Below are 14717 nucleotides of genomic sequence, written 5' to 3' on the forward strand. Positions count from 1 at the left end.
GAAAAAGTGGTTTTAGGAAAGTAAGCTCGCTGCTGCTGCTGCCGGGTCACGGTGGGTGGTCACCCGCCTAGGACTTGCGTAGTTAAAGCCTCACCTGTGCCGTAAGCAGCCCTGTCCACTGTCTCTGTGCATCTAGGTTCCCACGCCTTTGAATGCCCGGCAGATCCCCCTTTAAAGCACTAATCTGAACTCTGTAATCCCATCCCCGCCTCGCTTTCTCCCACCCCCACGTCATCTTCCTCACCTTCCCTCCTTGACTCCAAATGCATAAAAGAAGCTGCAAAGCTGTCATTCTCCGGACTGTTTAAGATCTTGCTTCCCGGCATATGTCGTCAGTTTGACTCAAATAAACTCATAAAAATTCTCTGCAGATTTGGACATTTCGTACGTCAGCTGGGAGAGGGGGCTCTCCTCTACTCAGCTAGAGATGCTGAGGCCATGAAGGGGGCCCCGGGCTGGACCCCGGGCTCTGGACGCAGGTGCAGGGTGCCCTGCACATGGACGCATGCTGACCACCTATGGAGCGTCACAAAGCCCCAGAGTTCTGAGCATTCCGGGTGCATGTGCTTTTTATAGGGGTGGCCCGTCCAGGGTGCCAGTTGGGAAGAAGGTGAGACAAGTGAGGAAAGGAGCTTTCCAGAGAGCCCAGGACCTGGGCGGGGGGATAGGGGCATGGGGCGGGTGCTGGCCCCACATGCCTTCTGGCACCTGGGCTCACCTAAGCCTGTCTGTGCCCATCTGGTCTGCAGACTCATTCCCCTCCCCTCACCAGGATGCCCAAGGGTCAGGCCTACAGTGGGCACCCTGGGGAGTGTGGTCTATGAGCAGGGCACACAGGGGTCAGAAGGTTCCCAGAGGAGGGGACTTGGCTGGCGAGTGTGTGGCTCAAAACCGGCCGTTCCTGGTTGGGGTCAGCCCAGAGCCTTGTGGTCTCTGAGATTTCCCAGAACCATAGGCCCTAGAAGCTGAGAGAAGCCTGGTGGTGGCCCGTGGGCCACAGGCAGCAGAGAAGGCACCACTCCTCCCAGAGCAAGGACCAGGGGCCTGTCCCTGGCCTCTCCTCATGCTACAAATTCAGGGCCGGTGGCCTGGCCCCACCCTTCTGAGGACAGGTGGAAGCCAGGGGTGCTCGTGGCCTGGGGGAGGGTCCATTCCTCGGGGCTGTTCTCTGGCAGCACTGGCTCCCAAGTGCTGGGCTGGCCCCCGCAGTGGACGGTGCCAGCCAAGAGCCATGGGGGGGCTCCAGGCTGAGCAGTGGCCGAGAGGCCAGAGCACTCCCTGTCCTGCTGGGTTTACAGCCTCCTAGCGAGGCCGCTCCCAGCTGCGAGCACTCGGGAACCCAGCTGCTGTGCACCCTCCCCGGGGACAGGGCTCCACCCTGCCCACCAGAATCAGCCTTTTGCTGGCTCCCAGCCTCTCTGCCCCATGCTCTGGGTAGGTGTTGTTCCCTGGAAGGCCACCAGAAAGGGACTGGCCGCCATTCCAAACTGCAGCCCAGCATCCCCAACTCTCTTCCTGCTGAGATGCACATTCTAGGCATGGTGCCGGGAGCCATACGCCTCTCTCCCAGGGCCCCCCAAGCCCCGGGCCCCCACTTTGCCAGTGCAACTTCTCCCAAGGGTGCAGGGCCCAGTGGGAGAGCTGAGGTCTGGTGACGGCAGGCCCAGCACAGTCACCTGCTATCGATTGTGAGCAGTGACTCTGGGAGTTTGAGGAGCCCTTGGGCGCTGTGCAGCTGCTTCCCGGAAAGCCTCTGGCTGAGCAAGGTGTCCCCACACCTGCCCGCAGATGGGACTGCTGCTGCCGTGGGGGTGGGGAGGAGAATGGGACTCCTGGGAGCACTCACCCCAAGGACTGGCATACCTCTCCGGGATTCAGGACAGACAGACACTGGGGCTGCCTGATTTGGGGGGTGGGGCACCGCACTAGGGACCAGTGCCCAATAAATGTGGGGGAGAAAATGACTGACTGACCAACTCCTTCCCCCTTGTGAACTGTGTGAGCTTGACTGACCCCTGGGCCTGTTGGCCTCAGTTTCCCCATTTGTAAGTAGGAAGGGTCGCTGGGTGGCCTGGGAGTAGGAGGAAGGCTGGAGACCTCTCACTGGGCCACTTGGGGATGACTTAGTGGAAATGTGACATGGGCAGTAGGGGTGGAAGAGGGCGGGGATGGGTCACCCCTACTGCCCAGCTCACCTCCTCCCGGAGTCCCCCAGGCCTGTGTGTAGCCTGGCCAGCATAATAGCTCCATCCTCCATGCTGTCCCCTCCTTGGCTGCCCCCTCCCTGGCCGGGGTGCACAGGGACACAGTGGGAACAGAGTGTGGCCACCTCATCCAGCCGCTTCTACCATTCTCTTCAGTCCCGGACCCCGCTCCCCTTTCTGGGCCATTGTGGGGACGGAGCCCCAGAAAGCAGTTTCCAGGCTCTCGGCCTCATGTGGAGAAGTGCTGGCTCAGATAGTGGATGGCCGTCAGCTGTGGCTGGTTGGCCGTCAGCTGTAGCCATTAAGCCATTGGTCACTGATATAACTGCCGCGGCTACGGAGGGGAGCGAGGAGAATGAAGGAGGAGACTGAAGGAGAGTAAGGAAAGTCGAGGAGAGTCGGTCGGTTGGCAGCAAAGCGGACAGCAGGTCGCACGTCGTGTAAACCCAGCCGCCAGGGAGACCATAGTGGTATGACTTCCCTACCTATGGCTCCGTGGGTGTTCCTTTTTGGCCTCACCATGTCCTGTGTTCTTATGTGGGGAGCGGGAGCAGAGACCCCGCAGGCCGCCCGGCCGGACACTCCGCACGACAGCCATCAGTCCATCAGCAGTCCATGGTTGACCCTCCCCCAGCTGGGTACTCAGGCTGACTCAGCACATTCTCTGGCAGTGGCCCCTCCCTCCTGCAGTGCCTGCTCTGTGCCCTTGGGCGGTGAGGCCTGGCTGCCAGGGGGGCTCAGAGGGTGCTCCCCAACACACACACATTTCTGGCTGCTGGCCCCTCCCGGGATATTGGGAAGCTGATGGAGATGGGGAGAGGGTTCCCAGTCTCCAGCTCCCACACTGCCAGGGCTCTCAGCTGTCAAGGGCCAAAGTGCACCGCGACTGGGGGGGGGGCCTCTGGGCAGGAGGGAGGGCAGGACAGGTCAAATCTCCCATGGGGACCAGCTACTGCCTAGGAATGGCTGTGCCTCGCAAGGGACATAAATTATCGGATCATAAATTAGCTCGGGAAGGCCTGTCTGGGGACTCCGGATTCCTCCACATCTCCCACCCACCCTCTGGGCAGGTCCTCCTTGACTCGGAGCTTCTCCTGCAAAGGGAACCACCTCTTTTCACCCTCCCCCAGGTGGAAGAACTAAAAGTGAAGTTACAGAATTATGGAGTTAGGGTGGGAGAGTCGTTCCCACTGCCTATTTCCCAAGTCCCAAGAGAGAGAGAGAGAGGAAAGGGGCCGCCCAGCCCCTGGGGATTCTGGATTTGCAGGTCAGGGGCGGCCAGGAAGATGTGGACGGTGGTTCAAGCTTCCGGGAGCAGCTGCCGGTACAGAATGCCCCCCAGGACCATCTGGTCTCCGCCCGATGCACTCACTCGGCAGCCTCAGGACTGTCCAGGGGGTTCCATGTGGGACAGACACCCAGCTGGCCTGGCTCAAAGAATAGGGGGAGCTGCCAGCCAAGCAGCTGTGGCTTTATCCCCACCCCCTCGGGGCTTCCCTGAGGCCGATTTGGGCGGAGAGCCTCCCAAACTCAGAGCTCAGGCGTCTAGGTCCTGTCCCATTTCTCAGGGTGTCCCCCAGGGCCTGCCCTGTACAGGGGAGTGGCCCTGAGCAGGAGGGGTCAGCCTGGCAGACAGAGTTGGGGTCCACAGTGCCCCACCAGCTTGCAGTAGAGGTCTTTGGTGGGGACGCCAAGCAAGGCACCCCCTGGAAGAAGGGTGGGTTCACAACTGGTCCCTCCCCATAGAGAGCACGTGCTTAATAGATGTTCTCCTTCATAGTGTTTCTGGCTCGCGCAGGGCTCTGAGCACCCTCCCGTGACCACAGGGGACCCCAAGCCTGGGCACCCAATCCAGTCCCTCTTGATCCATTTCCCTGTTTTAGAGTATTTTTAAACCAAACCGGGGCAGGCAGGAGGGGGTGGGTGGGCTGAATCTGGCCTGGCCGCCCCAGGGAAGCCTGAGGTCCCCAGTCGGGTTTCCCTGTCCCTCTGCAGATCGGTTCCCTGCCCCGCCCACTGCCACTCACAGCTGGCAGAGCGCACCGTCTCGCAAACCTGCAAGATGGGGCAGATATGGAGGCAGTACGAGGGGAATAAAACTGAAAACCGGCCTGGGGAGGCTGGGGAGGCTGCGCGGGGGGGGAGCCAAGCGTCTAGCAGTTTCCTTGCGGCGGTCACTCCGGACAGTGTGCGGTTCTGGGAGCGCGGGTGGGGACCCGCTGGGGCGTCGCTACACAGATACCGGGCTGGACCTCGGGCTAGCCTGCCGGACTCCGGCCGCCGAGCCTGCGCCCAGGCCGCCGGGGGCGCTCGGCCGCCGAGAGGTGCCCGAAGTTAGGCAAACAAAGAGCAGAGCCTCTAGGCTGGGACGAGTCGGGCGGACGCTTGGCGACCCGGGGCGTCGGCGGGAGGGGCGCGGGGAGTGCTGCCGGGGACCCATCCACGCCCTGGGGGGCCTGGGCAATACCGCAGTCTCACGGCCTGGCCCAGGGCCAGCAGGTGTCCCTTCCGGGAGGCTGCCCGGCCAGGGTCCGAAGGGTTAAGGCCTCCCCTCCCCCCTCCCTGGGGAGCGGGGCTCGGGCGCCCAGGCGGGCGGGGCGGGGCCTGACGTCCGCGGGCGGAGCGAGCCGGCCTGCCCCGCGCTCACACCCCGCGGGCTCCCGCCGTGTGCAGTGCCCCGTCGCCGAGTGCGCAGCCGGGAGCTTCGAGATGGGGAGGTCGGGCCCCACGCCGCTGCTGCTGGCCGCGCTGGCTCTGCTGGGTGCGGCGCGGGCGGCGGCGGGCGGCGGCTTCAGTCTGCACCCGCCTTACTTCAACCTGGCGGAGGGCGCCCGCATCACCGCCTCGGCCACCTGCGGCGAGGAGACCCCTGCGCGCGGCGCCCCGCGCCCCACCGAGGACCTCTATTGCAAGCTGGTGGGGGGCCCCGTGGCTGGCGGGGACCCCAACCAGACCATCCAGGTGAGCGCCTACTGGGGGCAGGGTCGCTGTGGGCGGGACGGGGTGGGGCGGGGAACGGCGTCCCGAGGAACCCCGCGCCCGGCGGGTCGGCCTTGGACTCCGCGACTCCAGCCGGACTTGGCGGGGAGCGCCCGGGGCTGCACCGAAGCCTGCCCGTCCCGCCCCGACTCTCTGGTGGCATATTCGGGGGACGGAAGGGACCCCCAACTCGGCCATTCAGGCTCGCCAGAGAACTGCGCGTCTCTTTGGGGACCCGGGGCGGCGGTGGCGCGCGGAGGGGCGCTGGCGCCCAGTCCCTGGCGGCCCCGAGTCCCGGGATCCCGGCGAGGCGGGGCTTAGTGGCCTCCGCCTGCTGCCTGCGGGGAGGGGGAGGACCGCTCCTCCTTCCCTCGGGACAGGCTGGAACCTGCTGTGGTCGGGATGGGAGGCAGGGATCACACAGGCTTTCACTGCCGACGGCAAAGAGTTGAAGCTGTCGCCACTGGGGACCTAGGGACTGGGTGAGACCCTCAAGGTGCGGGAGGGCGGCAAAGAGCGGAAGTTTTAACTGGGGGTGCTAATTGGGCGCACAATCGGGGGCAGCGTCTGTGCGCCACAGGTGGTGCAGTGCGTGGGCTGCAGTCTCCCTGGGGGAGATAGGGTTTGAACCCCTGAAGACCCGCTGGGGTGCATGCCTGCCCCAGCCTGAGCCTGTAGGTGGGGGACCGGTTAGGTGGCCTTACACATGGACACCTCACCAGGAAAGCAGGGCTTTGAGACCTCCCGATGTGGTGAGGCTCCTCGGCCTCCTGGGGTTAGCCTTGGCCCAGGCCGTGGTAGGGTCTGCTCCAGGGCTCCCTGACACCCCGTTCTAGGCCTATCTTCCCACCCTTGCCAAATCTTAAGGAGAATCTGGGGGCCTCAGGGCTGATGTAAACTGAGCCACTTCCTCCAGGGAGGAGGTCACAGGCAGTAAGAAGTTGGGGGAGGGACCAAGGTAGCTGAAGAGTCCATTCACTAGGCCCCTTCAATGCCTGCCTTCCAACCGCCCTTGGCCCCCAGTGGAGACAGCTGCTGACAGGGTTCCTGGTGTGGCAGAGAGATCCTGGGACAGAAGTGTTGCCTCTTCGGGCTCCTGGACTCCCCTGCATGCTCTCCTCTGAACTCAGCCCAGCACAGCTGCGATGGGGGGGGTCTTAAACCCACATTTCAGATGGGAAAACTGAGGCCTGGAAAGGCACAGATACCTGCTGGAAGCCCCACAGCCAGACCAGGATCTCGGTGGAAACTTGGGCCCCTACTGGGGCCCTTGGCACATCTGGTTGATGTTACAGGGGCCGAGTCTAGGGAAGGAGCTTGTGTGGGGGGTCTCCAAAACTGCCTCAGGGGCTTGGCCGAGCCCCCGCGGCCCCTCCTTGCTGCTCAGCTGAGATTTAGTCATTAGGGCAGTGCAGGCTCCAGGTCACCTCTGAACCCCAGCGCACTCTGCGGGCTCTGCAGGGGTCCCTTCAGGGGATGGGGAGGTTTTATTGCCCCTCCTATTGCCTCCAGGGCTTAAAGGAGCTGCCTGGCAGCCTGTGGTCAGGGATCAAAGCCCCTCTCTTCTGCCTCTCCTTACCTTCAAGGTTTTCCTCCCAGACCTCGGTTCCTCGTCTATGAAATGGGCACCACGTGAGGGCCTGCTTCACCGGGAGTTGGAGCCCGGGAAGCCATCTGTCACACAGTGACTTCTTCACAGCCATGGCAGCCTGGTGTTATGTGCCACGGAACTGGCCCTGAATGAAAAGTGTCTGTCCTGCTCGCTCAGCCCACTATCTAGCAAGAGAGGCAAAAGCTTCCCCTTGGAAGCCTGAGGCCCTCAGCCACGAGGCTGCCGGGGCAGGGGATGGGAGACAGACCAGCAGCCGGATGGGCACCGGTGTGACCTCGGACAAGTCCCTGGCCTGGCTGGCACCTGTGCCCTCTCCTCTGGGACCGGGGTCTGCTCAGTTCCCTGGTCTCTGGTTGGATTGCTGATGGAGCCTTGTCTGCAGGCCCCGTGTGGTGGCGAGTGGCAGTGGCAGGGTACAGGAGGTGCCAGGGAGGTGAAGCCCACCTTCTCTTCATCCTGAGAGCCCAGTCTCGTGCCAGCATGGGTCATGGAGGGCATGGGACCCAAGGCTGCAGTCCGGCAGCTCGTAGGGATCCCCTAGAGGAGGTGGGACAGAAGCTGGCGGGGGGCATCCAACTGGAGCCTGGGAGAGGCCTGCTGGACGAGGTGGTCTGTACACCGGAGCAGGCAGAGGGCAACTCCGGTCTGGCCCTGCGCAGCTTCAGGTGGGCATGGGAGGAATTCCGGGCTGGCCTCACCCCTAGGGGAAGTTAGGGCTGGTGACTCACCAGGAGGGGAAGTTCTTATCGCTGCTCCTTGTTTCCTAGCTCTGTTCCCAGCACGACCCTCTACAGCACATGGGTGGAGGGAGCCTGAGCCAGAAATGCCCGCAGGGAGGCACTGAGGGGCCCCCGCTGTGGCCATGTGAGGACCACTGGAATTACCTCTCCCGGACTCTCTGGGTGGGCCTGAGCAGAACCTTCGCTGGGTCCCCTTGACCCTTGACCCAGCCCCTGCACAGTGCTCAGAAGCCTGGGCGGGGGGGGTCTTGACCACAGTCAGCCTCGTCTGGAAGGCATACCACCCCAGGCAGATGGCCCTGCCCACCTCCTCCTACTGACCAGCCCACCCGCCAGGCCCCAATGGCCCGCACCCATATGCATGGTACTTTCGGTGACACCCTTGAACCCCTCTTCTGCCCTGAGAGCTGCCGCAGGCCCGGGAGCCATAGCCCCAGGTTGCCCTTTAGGTGTCGCCATCTGAGCCTGGTGATACGGCCGCACAGGTCGTGCCACTTCTCTGGGTGTCCTCCATTGCACTAGCCCCTGGGTGTGGCAGCTCTGGGTGGTGAGCTCAGGACCCAAAGCAGGTGTAGCCCCCACCTCTGAGCTCTCAGCCCCCACGGAGGCAGTAAATACAAAATCATTAATAGCCAGAGAATCCCAGGTCTGCAGGTAGAATAAATAAAGTAAGGTGATGCTAGCAGGGTGTCAGAGCAGCGTCTTGGGTGGTCCAGAGCTGGGTAGTGTGCTGCAGAGGAGGTGACATCTGAGCTGAGATGGAGGGCAAGAGGTCAGGGTGCAAACGCCCCAGGCAGGAGCAAGGTCTGAGATGGCGCCTCCCACAGCACCCAGCTCCAGGGGCCTGGGGGCCTGCTGCTGCCTGTTGGCCTCGCCCCCACGGGTACACAGTGGGAGCCTGGAGCAGACATAACCTAGGAGGTGTGGGGCACTGTGCGTATGTGCGGCCTGGGGCTGGGAGCAGGGCATCCCACGCCCCCACCTCCAACTCCTAGGACAGGTCTGGCCTCCTGGGAGACGGGGAGGGGTGGGGTGGCTGTCTTTCCCAGACAAAGCCTCTCGGCCTCAATCAGTGCCAAGTCCCGGAGGGCTGCCTTTGTGTGCAGAGGGATGGCAGGTCTGGTTTCCTCGGGACTGGGGGGTTGGGCCTCCACTCTGCCAGCTGCCAGGGCCCAGCCCTGCCCCCACCCCACTGCAGGCTCCCAGCACCTGCTCCTCTCCAGCAGGCCAGGATGCTGCTGGGAGCCCTCTGTGCCCCCAGAGGACAGGCCCTTGGCAGGTGTCTGGACTGTGACAGAAGCAGCTGCCTGGCCCGGGGTGGGATCATTAATCCTGGTGTGGCCAGAGCAGGTGGCAGCATCACCCCCACTCTTTGGATGGGGACACTGAGGCTCAGTGGCTGCCGTGACTTGGTCAGGTCCCAGGGCTCGGAAGTGGCAGAGCCAGGAGGTCCAGGCCTTGCCTGCTGGCTGCCCACATGCCTCCACTGTGGGGCCAGTCCCCACAGGCCACCGGAATGGCTTAGTTTCGTTTCTCTGGAGACCCTAATCCAGATGGCTCTGGGTGAGAGCTTGGCAGGGGTGTTGTGGCACATGGGCTGTTGGAGGGGGGACAGGGGTCTGGCTCTCCTGATCTTCCTGCACCCTTGCCTCCAAATGATCCCAGCCTTCTGTTCGCAGGGGGCATGTGATTTGTCCCTTAACTTGTCCCTTTCCCCCTTCTCTCTCTCTTTACTGCATGGCTCTTCTTGCCTCAAGACCTTTGTACCGCAGCCACTCTGCCTGGAGCACCCACCCCTTACAGTTTGTACCTTAGATGCCACCTCCTCAGAGAGGCCCGCCTTGATTTTACCACCTACAGAAGTGCCCCTCTTCTTCCTCACTCTTGCTTCTTCCATAACGGATGTGATCACCTGTGTGTGAGCCATATTCCCTGAGTCAAGAATGTAGTAGTTTTGCCGAGAAAATGAATGAATGATGGACGAGGGTCTGAAAATTGGGGATGGGAGGGTGACTAGAGGGGGAAGGGATCCAAGCCCTTCTCAGCCATCTGACCACTCTGTCCCCACAGGGCCAGTACTGTGACATCTGCACGGCTGCAAACAGCAACAGGGCACACCCCGTGAGCAACGCCATCGACGGCACAGAGCGCTGGTGGCAGAGCCCGCCGCTGTCCCGTGGCTTGGAGTACAATGAGGTCAACGTCACCCTGGACCTGGGCCAGGTAGAGCCCCTTTTTTCGCCTCTGCATTTCCCGCCCTAGGATTCCCCTGGGGCACAGACCAGGAGGTGAGGTGCCCACCCTGAGTAGCCTGGAGCCTGGGCACAGACAGGCATGGCAGTGAGTGGGCACCTGGTGTGTGTTGTGTCCACACCCCATGGCACACAGGGAAAGTGAGGGCTGACCTACGGCGCCATGAGAATTAGGGTGCGGGCTGCTGAGGGTCCAGCATGGGGGCAGGTGGGAATGCTGGGTGGGAATGCTGGGCCTTGGTGTTTACTCTAAGGAATCCTCTGCAGGGAACCAGGCTCTGGCTGGAGGGTGTGGGAGGGGCCTCAGGAATGTGGAGGAGGCTGGTGAAGGTGGACATTCCTGGGATACCTGTGCTGGGATCCACCCAGGGGTTAGGTGCATGCGGGAGGGTGGGGCCAGGCATTTCCCAGTGACAGGAAGCCCCCCTTGGTGGACCTGGGCTGGGTCAGACCTGGGATATGTGTATCCTGCTCCCCGTGTGACTGCCCAGATGCCTGGCCTTGGCGTCCTGGCCTGTGAAATGGCTGGCAAGCCCACTGCCTCCTGGGATCGGTTGGGAGCAGGTGAACGAGGCTGGGCCTGTCTGGGGTCCGGGCTGCAAGGTCCATCTTGCCAGACCCCACCCTGTCCCCAGGGGCCGGGCAGGAGCACTGGATTACAGACCCAGAGACCCAAGCCCAGTCACTTGTGCTTCTCACTGACCTCCTCTCGCTGTAACCCCGAGGGTGTTAGAGGACAGGTGCTAGTGGTAAAGTGTCTCCCAGAGCCTGCAGGTTTGGGGTGCAGCGTCATGATACCTTTGCCCCCAGCCTGGAGGCCTGCAGGCCTGGTCCAGTGGGCGGTGGGCAGTGAGGGGAGTGGGTTCAAGTCCTAACCAGGGGCCTGGAATTTCGGGGGTAGGACTGGATTGGCTGTTATGTCACCAGAGTGGGGGAGATGGAGCTGGAGAGAGCCCGGCGGTCCTGGGCTCCCTGCCTGCAGGTCCCAGGGCTGGAAGGGTCACCTGGCCCACGTCCTGTTCTGGGAGCCTGGGAGGGCGCTCACAGCCATGTGGGAGGGTAGGTAGGGAAGCGGAGCGGCCCCCACCCCTGGTCAGATGGAACTTGTGCTGAGCTAGTGAGTTTTTCTTGTCCTTCCCTTTCCCCCTTCTCCTGGAGGGACAGGTCTGGCCAGGCTGGGGGAGGGGTGACGGCCCTAGCTGGGGGTACAGTGGCCCAGTTTCCATGGCAACCGCTGAGTGGCCTCAGAGCAGGTGGGCGAAGCCTGCCCCGCCCACTCTCAGTGCAGTGGTGGGCTGAGGAGCTCACATGGCTCCCCCTGGGCCCTGCGCCCCAAGCTGCTGTCTCCACACCTGTGAACCCTGCCTGAGATGGGGCCGCAGGCCCTCATTTGCTTTGTAGACTGGTCCCAGGACAGTTTTGGGTGCACACCTTGCCTCTCTATGCCTCCGTTTCCCCAACCATAAAATGACACGAAGGGCAGAGGACCATTTCCAGGTCTGTGTGGAGGGAGATGACCCACTCATCCATCTAGACGTGCTTCCTTCTCTGTCCCCCCACCCTCCCTCCCTTTTTTCCACCCACTCATCCACCCTCTTTCCATTGACCTGTTTCTCCCTCCCCAGTCCCCTTTCCCTAATCACCCACGAACATACCAAAGCCCCTGACTAGGTTTGGGCCGAGGAGCTGGCAGCACTGTCAGGTTGGGGGTAGGGGAGCACGGCGACGGCCCACCTGTGTGCTTTGCAGCTGGGTAGGCCAGTGGGCCCCGTTCCCAGCTCCACGGCTGAGCGGACCTCTGAGCCATGGTGTTACTCCAGGGGAAACCTGGGAAAGGGAGCTCATTGCCCCTTCTTCCTGGAGCCAGAGCCAGAGTCAGAGCCGTGACTGGGTCCCTTCGGGGTGTCCCCACTTGCTGGGGTTGGGGTCGGAGACTGGGTCCTGCCATTGCCTGTCTGGGGCAGAAGGGACCCACATGGGGTAGGAAGTGAGGGCTCTGGGGGACCAGTGGAGGTGGCCAGGCCAGAGCCTTGGGGAGAGGCATTTTGGAGGACTGGGCCTGGAGCGTGTCCAGCTGGCCCTCACAGTGCCCCTGGGTCTGGTGACGGGATGTCCCCAGGGCAGCATAGCTCCCAGTGCAGATCAGGGACAGACAGGGTGGGAGGGCCCAGCCCAGGGGCAGAGCCCGGGATCCCGACCCCTGACTGGAGTTTCCCCACTTAGGGCATCCTGGGAGGCTCTGGTCGAGGCATGGGGCTGGGGCTTCCATCAGGAAATGGGGCTGAGCGGGCAGCAGGCCTGGGCACTCCCCATGACAGGCTGCCAGCAGCCTTTGTTCTGGGATCTGGAGCGGATGCCCTGGAAACGGGGTGGGGCAGCTGACACTGGGCATCAGGAGGCTTCCTGCCCCTGGGAAGACTGGAAAGGGGTCTGTGGGCTACAGCACAGCTCCTGTCTCTCGCCTGGTGTGTGGCCCAGGGCTGGAGGATGGGCCCCTCAGTGTCTGCCTGTCAGGGCAGAGGAGCCTCGTGGGGCCAGTTAACCTGCCCCTTCTCCAGGGGTCACGCCTTTCCCATGGTGGGGGTGTTCGACCCTCTTCCTTCTCGTGTTGTACATGGAGAAACTGAGGCTCCAGGAGCCGAGTCCTGGCTGGGGAGGGCATGGGGGGCCTGGACTTTGGTGCCCTGCCTGCTCGTTGTGTGGCCCTCAGCCAGAAATCTCAGATCTGAGAGGACCGGCCACTGGTTTGAGCATTGCTAGGTCTGGCCTCAGGGTCAGGAAGGCGCCCTGGCTGGGGACGGAGGGGCAGTTTCCCATGTCCCAGTGGTGACCTGCCTGGGGTCCCCCCAGGGACCAGAGGTTCTTACTTAAACCACCAGCTGCCTCAGGCTCCCCCTTCTCTGGACCCAGGGCAAGGCAGGTCCTGACCCGAGTGCCCTCCTGTCATCAAGGGCTCTGCCATGAGGTCCCAGGCCCTGTCCCCACTCAGCCCAGTTGTTTTAAGGACCTGGGCAGGTGAGTTGGGGCTCCCTCTCCGGACATGTCTCCCTGGAGGCCTGGCCTTGGGGGAGCCCCACCCCTTGCCTGCACCTAGAGCCCACATTCCCCAGATCTGGCTTCAGGTAAGGAGTGCTGGTGCCCTGTGGTGGGGCAGGTCTGCCCAGGGCTGGAGGCCAGGTGGGGTATAGAGGTGAAGGTGCAGGGGGGTACTGAGGCTGGCCTTGGGCTGGAGGCTGGGGTGGTTGGCTGTGATGCCAGCTGTGTTGGTTGGGGACTAGAAATGCCAGGTGAATGGTGTGTGCCCTCCCTGGGGCACAGTGGGGCGGCACAGGGGATAGCATGCCAAGAAGCAGAGCTCCCGTGAGGCTGCCACATTGGAGGGTGAGAGTACTCGCTGGCACCTGGGGAACTGAGCGCACACGTGCAGACACTGAGACCCTGTACTGGTTTCTGGAGGAGACCCAGGGCTTGGCCGCGGCCAGGCCACCTGGCTTCCGTGCCTCAGTTTCCCCTCTGTACATGCTGGGGTGAGAGCATGTGCCCACGGGCCTTTGCATCTTGGCAAGGGCCCCCAACACATGGGCTGCTTTGGTCGGCCCCCCAGTTCCGGGTGGCATGCCTTCAGAGGCTGGCCAGCTCGGGGCTCCCAGGGCAAGCCTCCTGGTTCAGGCGTGCCTGCTGGCCTGACTTCCCGGCCTGGCTGGGCGCTCAGCCATGTGGCCGGTGCCCCAGCAGGGTCAATGAGGTTATTCCAGGGGAGCGGTAGGAAGTATGGCCGGGGCTGGCCAGGCTCTGGTTACAGAGCCCAGCGGCCGGGACAGGTGTGGAGGCTGGACCGGACATGGCCCCTTGAGCTGGGCTCCCTGAAGGAGGAGAGTGGGGGCGGTCGTGGGTGGCCAGCCTGAGGCACCCCCTGCTCTGGCCCCTCATCTCCTCGTGAGAATCAACAAAATCCTGCCTCTGCTTGTCCTTTGCTCGGAAGACACGGGGCCGCTTGTCCCTGGCCTGGGTGTCCTGCTGCTGCCACACTCGCCCTCGGCAGGCACACACAGCCGTTCTGGACTGCTTGTCTCTGCTCACTCTGGGCACACACAGAAGCCCCCCGCCATCTCGCACTGGACCCCCCAGACCCTGTTGGCTCCCAAAGACTCCTGTTTTCCATCTGCCTTTCAACAAGCCCCCAATGTTGCCCTCCAGCAGTATTGCTCACCGGAGACTAAACTGTTTGGGTTTTGGGGTCCCTTGGGATAAACTCCGCTTCCGGTGGCTGACCATCTGGCCTGACCTGGGCCGGGCTGCAGGGAGTAGGGGCTGGGAGCAGGGACCTGTGGGCTGGGCCTCGGCCTGAAAACGCCCCTTCAAGGCAGGGGGCCCAAGACAGCCCTTGGGTGGTTGAGGGTCTCTGAACTGCCCCCAGACTCCCCTCCATCGAGGTGCTGCACCACGCCAGGCGTTTGCCCTCCACTCTACCTGGTGAGCTCCTGCCCACCCGTCAGGGGTCCCTCTACCCCCACCCATTCCCTGAACGTCTCCCGTCCCTGCTCTGCACACCTGTGCATTGGGTACCTCCCAGCAGAGCCGGGTCCCTGGGGCCTTGCCTGTCCCCTCTGCATTGCCATGTTTCACTTGTCTTTCCAGCAGTGGCTTTTCCACTCCCCATCTCTCCTGGAACTGGCCCAGGAGTGGCCCGGTTTTGGGCTCCCTGACCTGGTGTGTGGACAGCCATGCTTATTTACCCAGTCGGGGGCCTGAGTAGACACACCTGCCCTGCCCTATTGGGTTTATCCTTATCAGGGTTTCCAGATGGGGTCTCTGCTGAGAGGGTGGGCACATTGCGGAGAGGGCAAACCCAGGGCTAGGTCAGGTGGGTTCAGCGCATAGGCATGGAGGCTCCCAGCAGTCTGGGGGCGGGGGTCCAGGTCTGGGTGCC

General features: G+C 63.1%; 1 protein-coding gene across 4 annotated transcripts in view; it reads left to right on the forward strand.

Annotated features, from left to right (window-relative positions):
• The first annotated feature begins 4803 nt into the window (after positions 1-4803).
• LAMA5 (laminin subunit alpha 5) overlaps positions 4804-14717 on the forward strand; it is a 47556-nt gene continuing 37642 nt past the window's right edge. For all 4 annotated transcript variants that reach the window (XM_081033409.1, XM_081033411.1, XM_081033412.1 and 1 more), the window contains exons 1-2: positions 4804-5165; positions 9606-9758. In XM_081033409.1, coding sequence (XP_080889535.1) covers positions 4914-5165; positions 9606-9758 — 405 coding nt within the window. In that variant the 5' untranslated portion in view covers positions 4804-4913. The remainder of the gene's footprint in view (positions 5166-9605; positions 9759-14717) is intronic.

This window comes from Rhinolophus hipposideros (assembly GCF_964194185.1).
Source record: "Rhinolophus hipposideros genome assembly, chromosome: 22".
Classification (NCBI taxonomy): Eukaryota; Metazoa; Chordata; class Mammalia; order Chiroptera; family Rhinolophidae; genus Rhinolophus; species Rhinolophus hipposideros.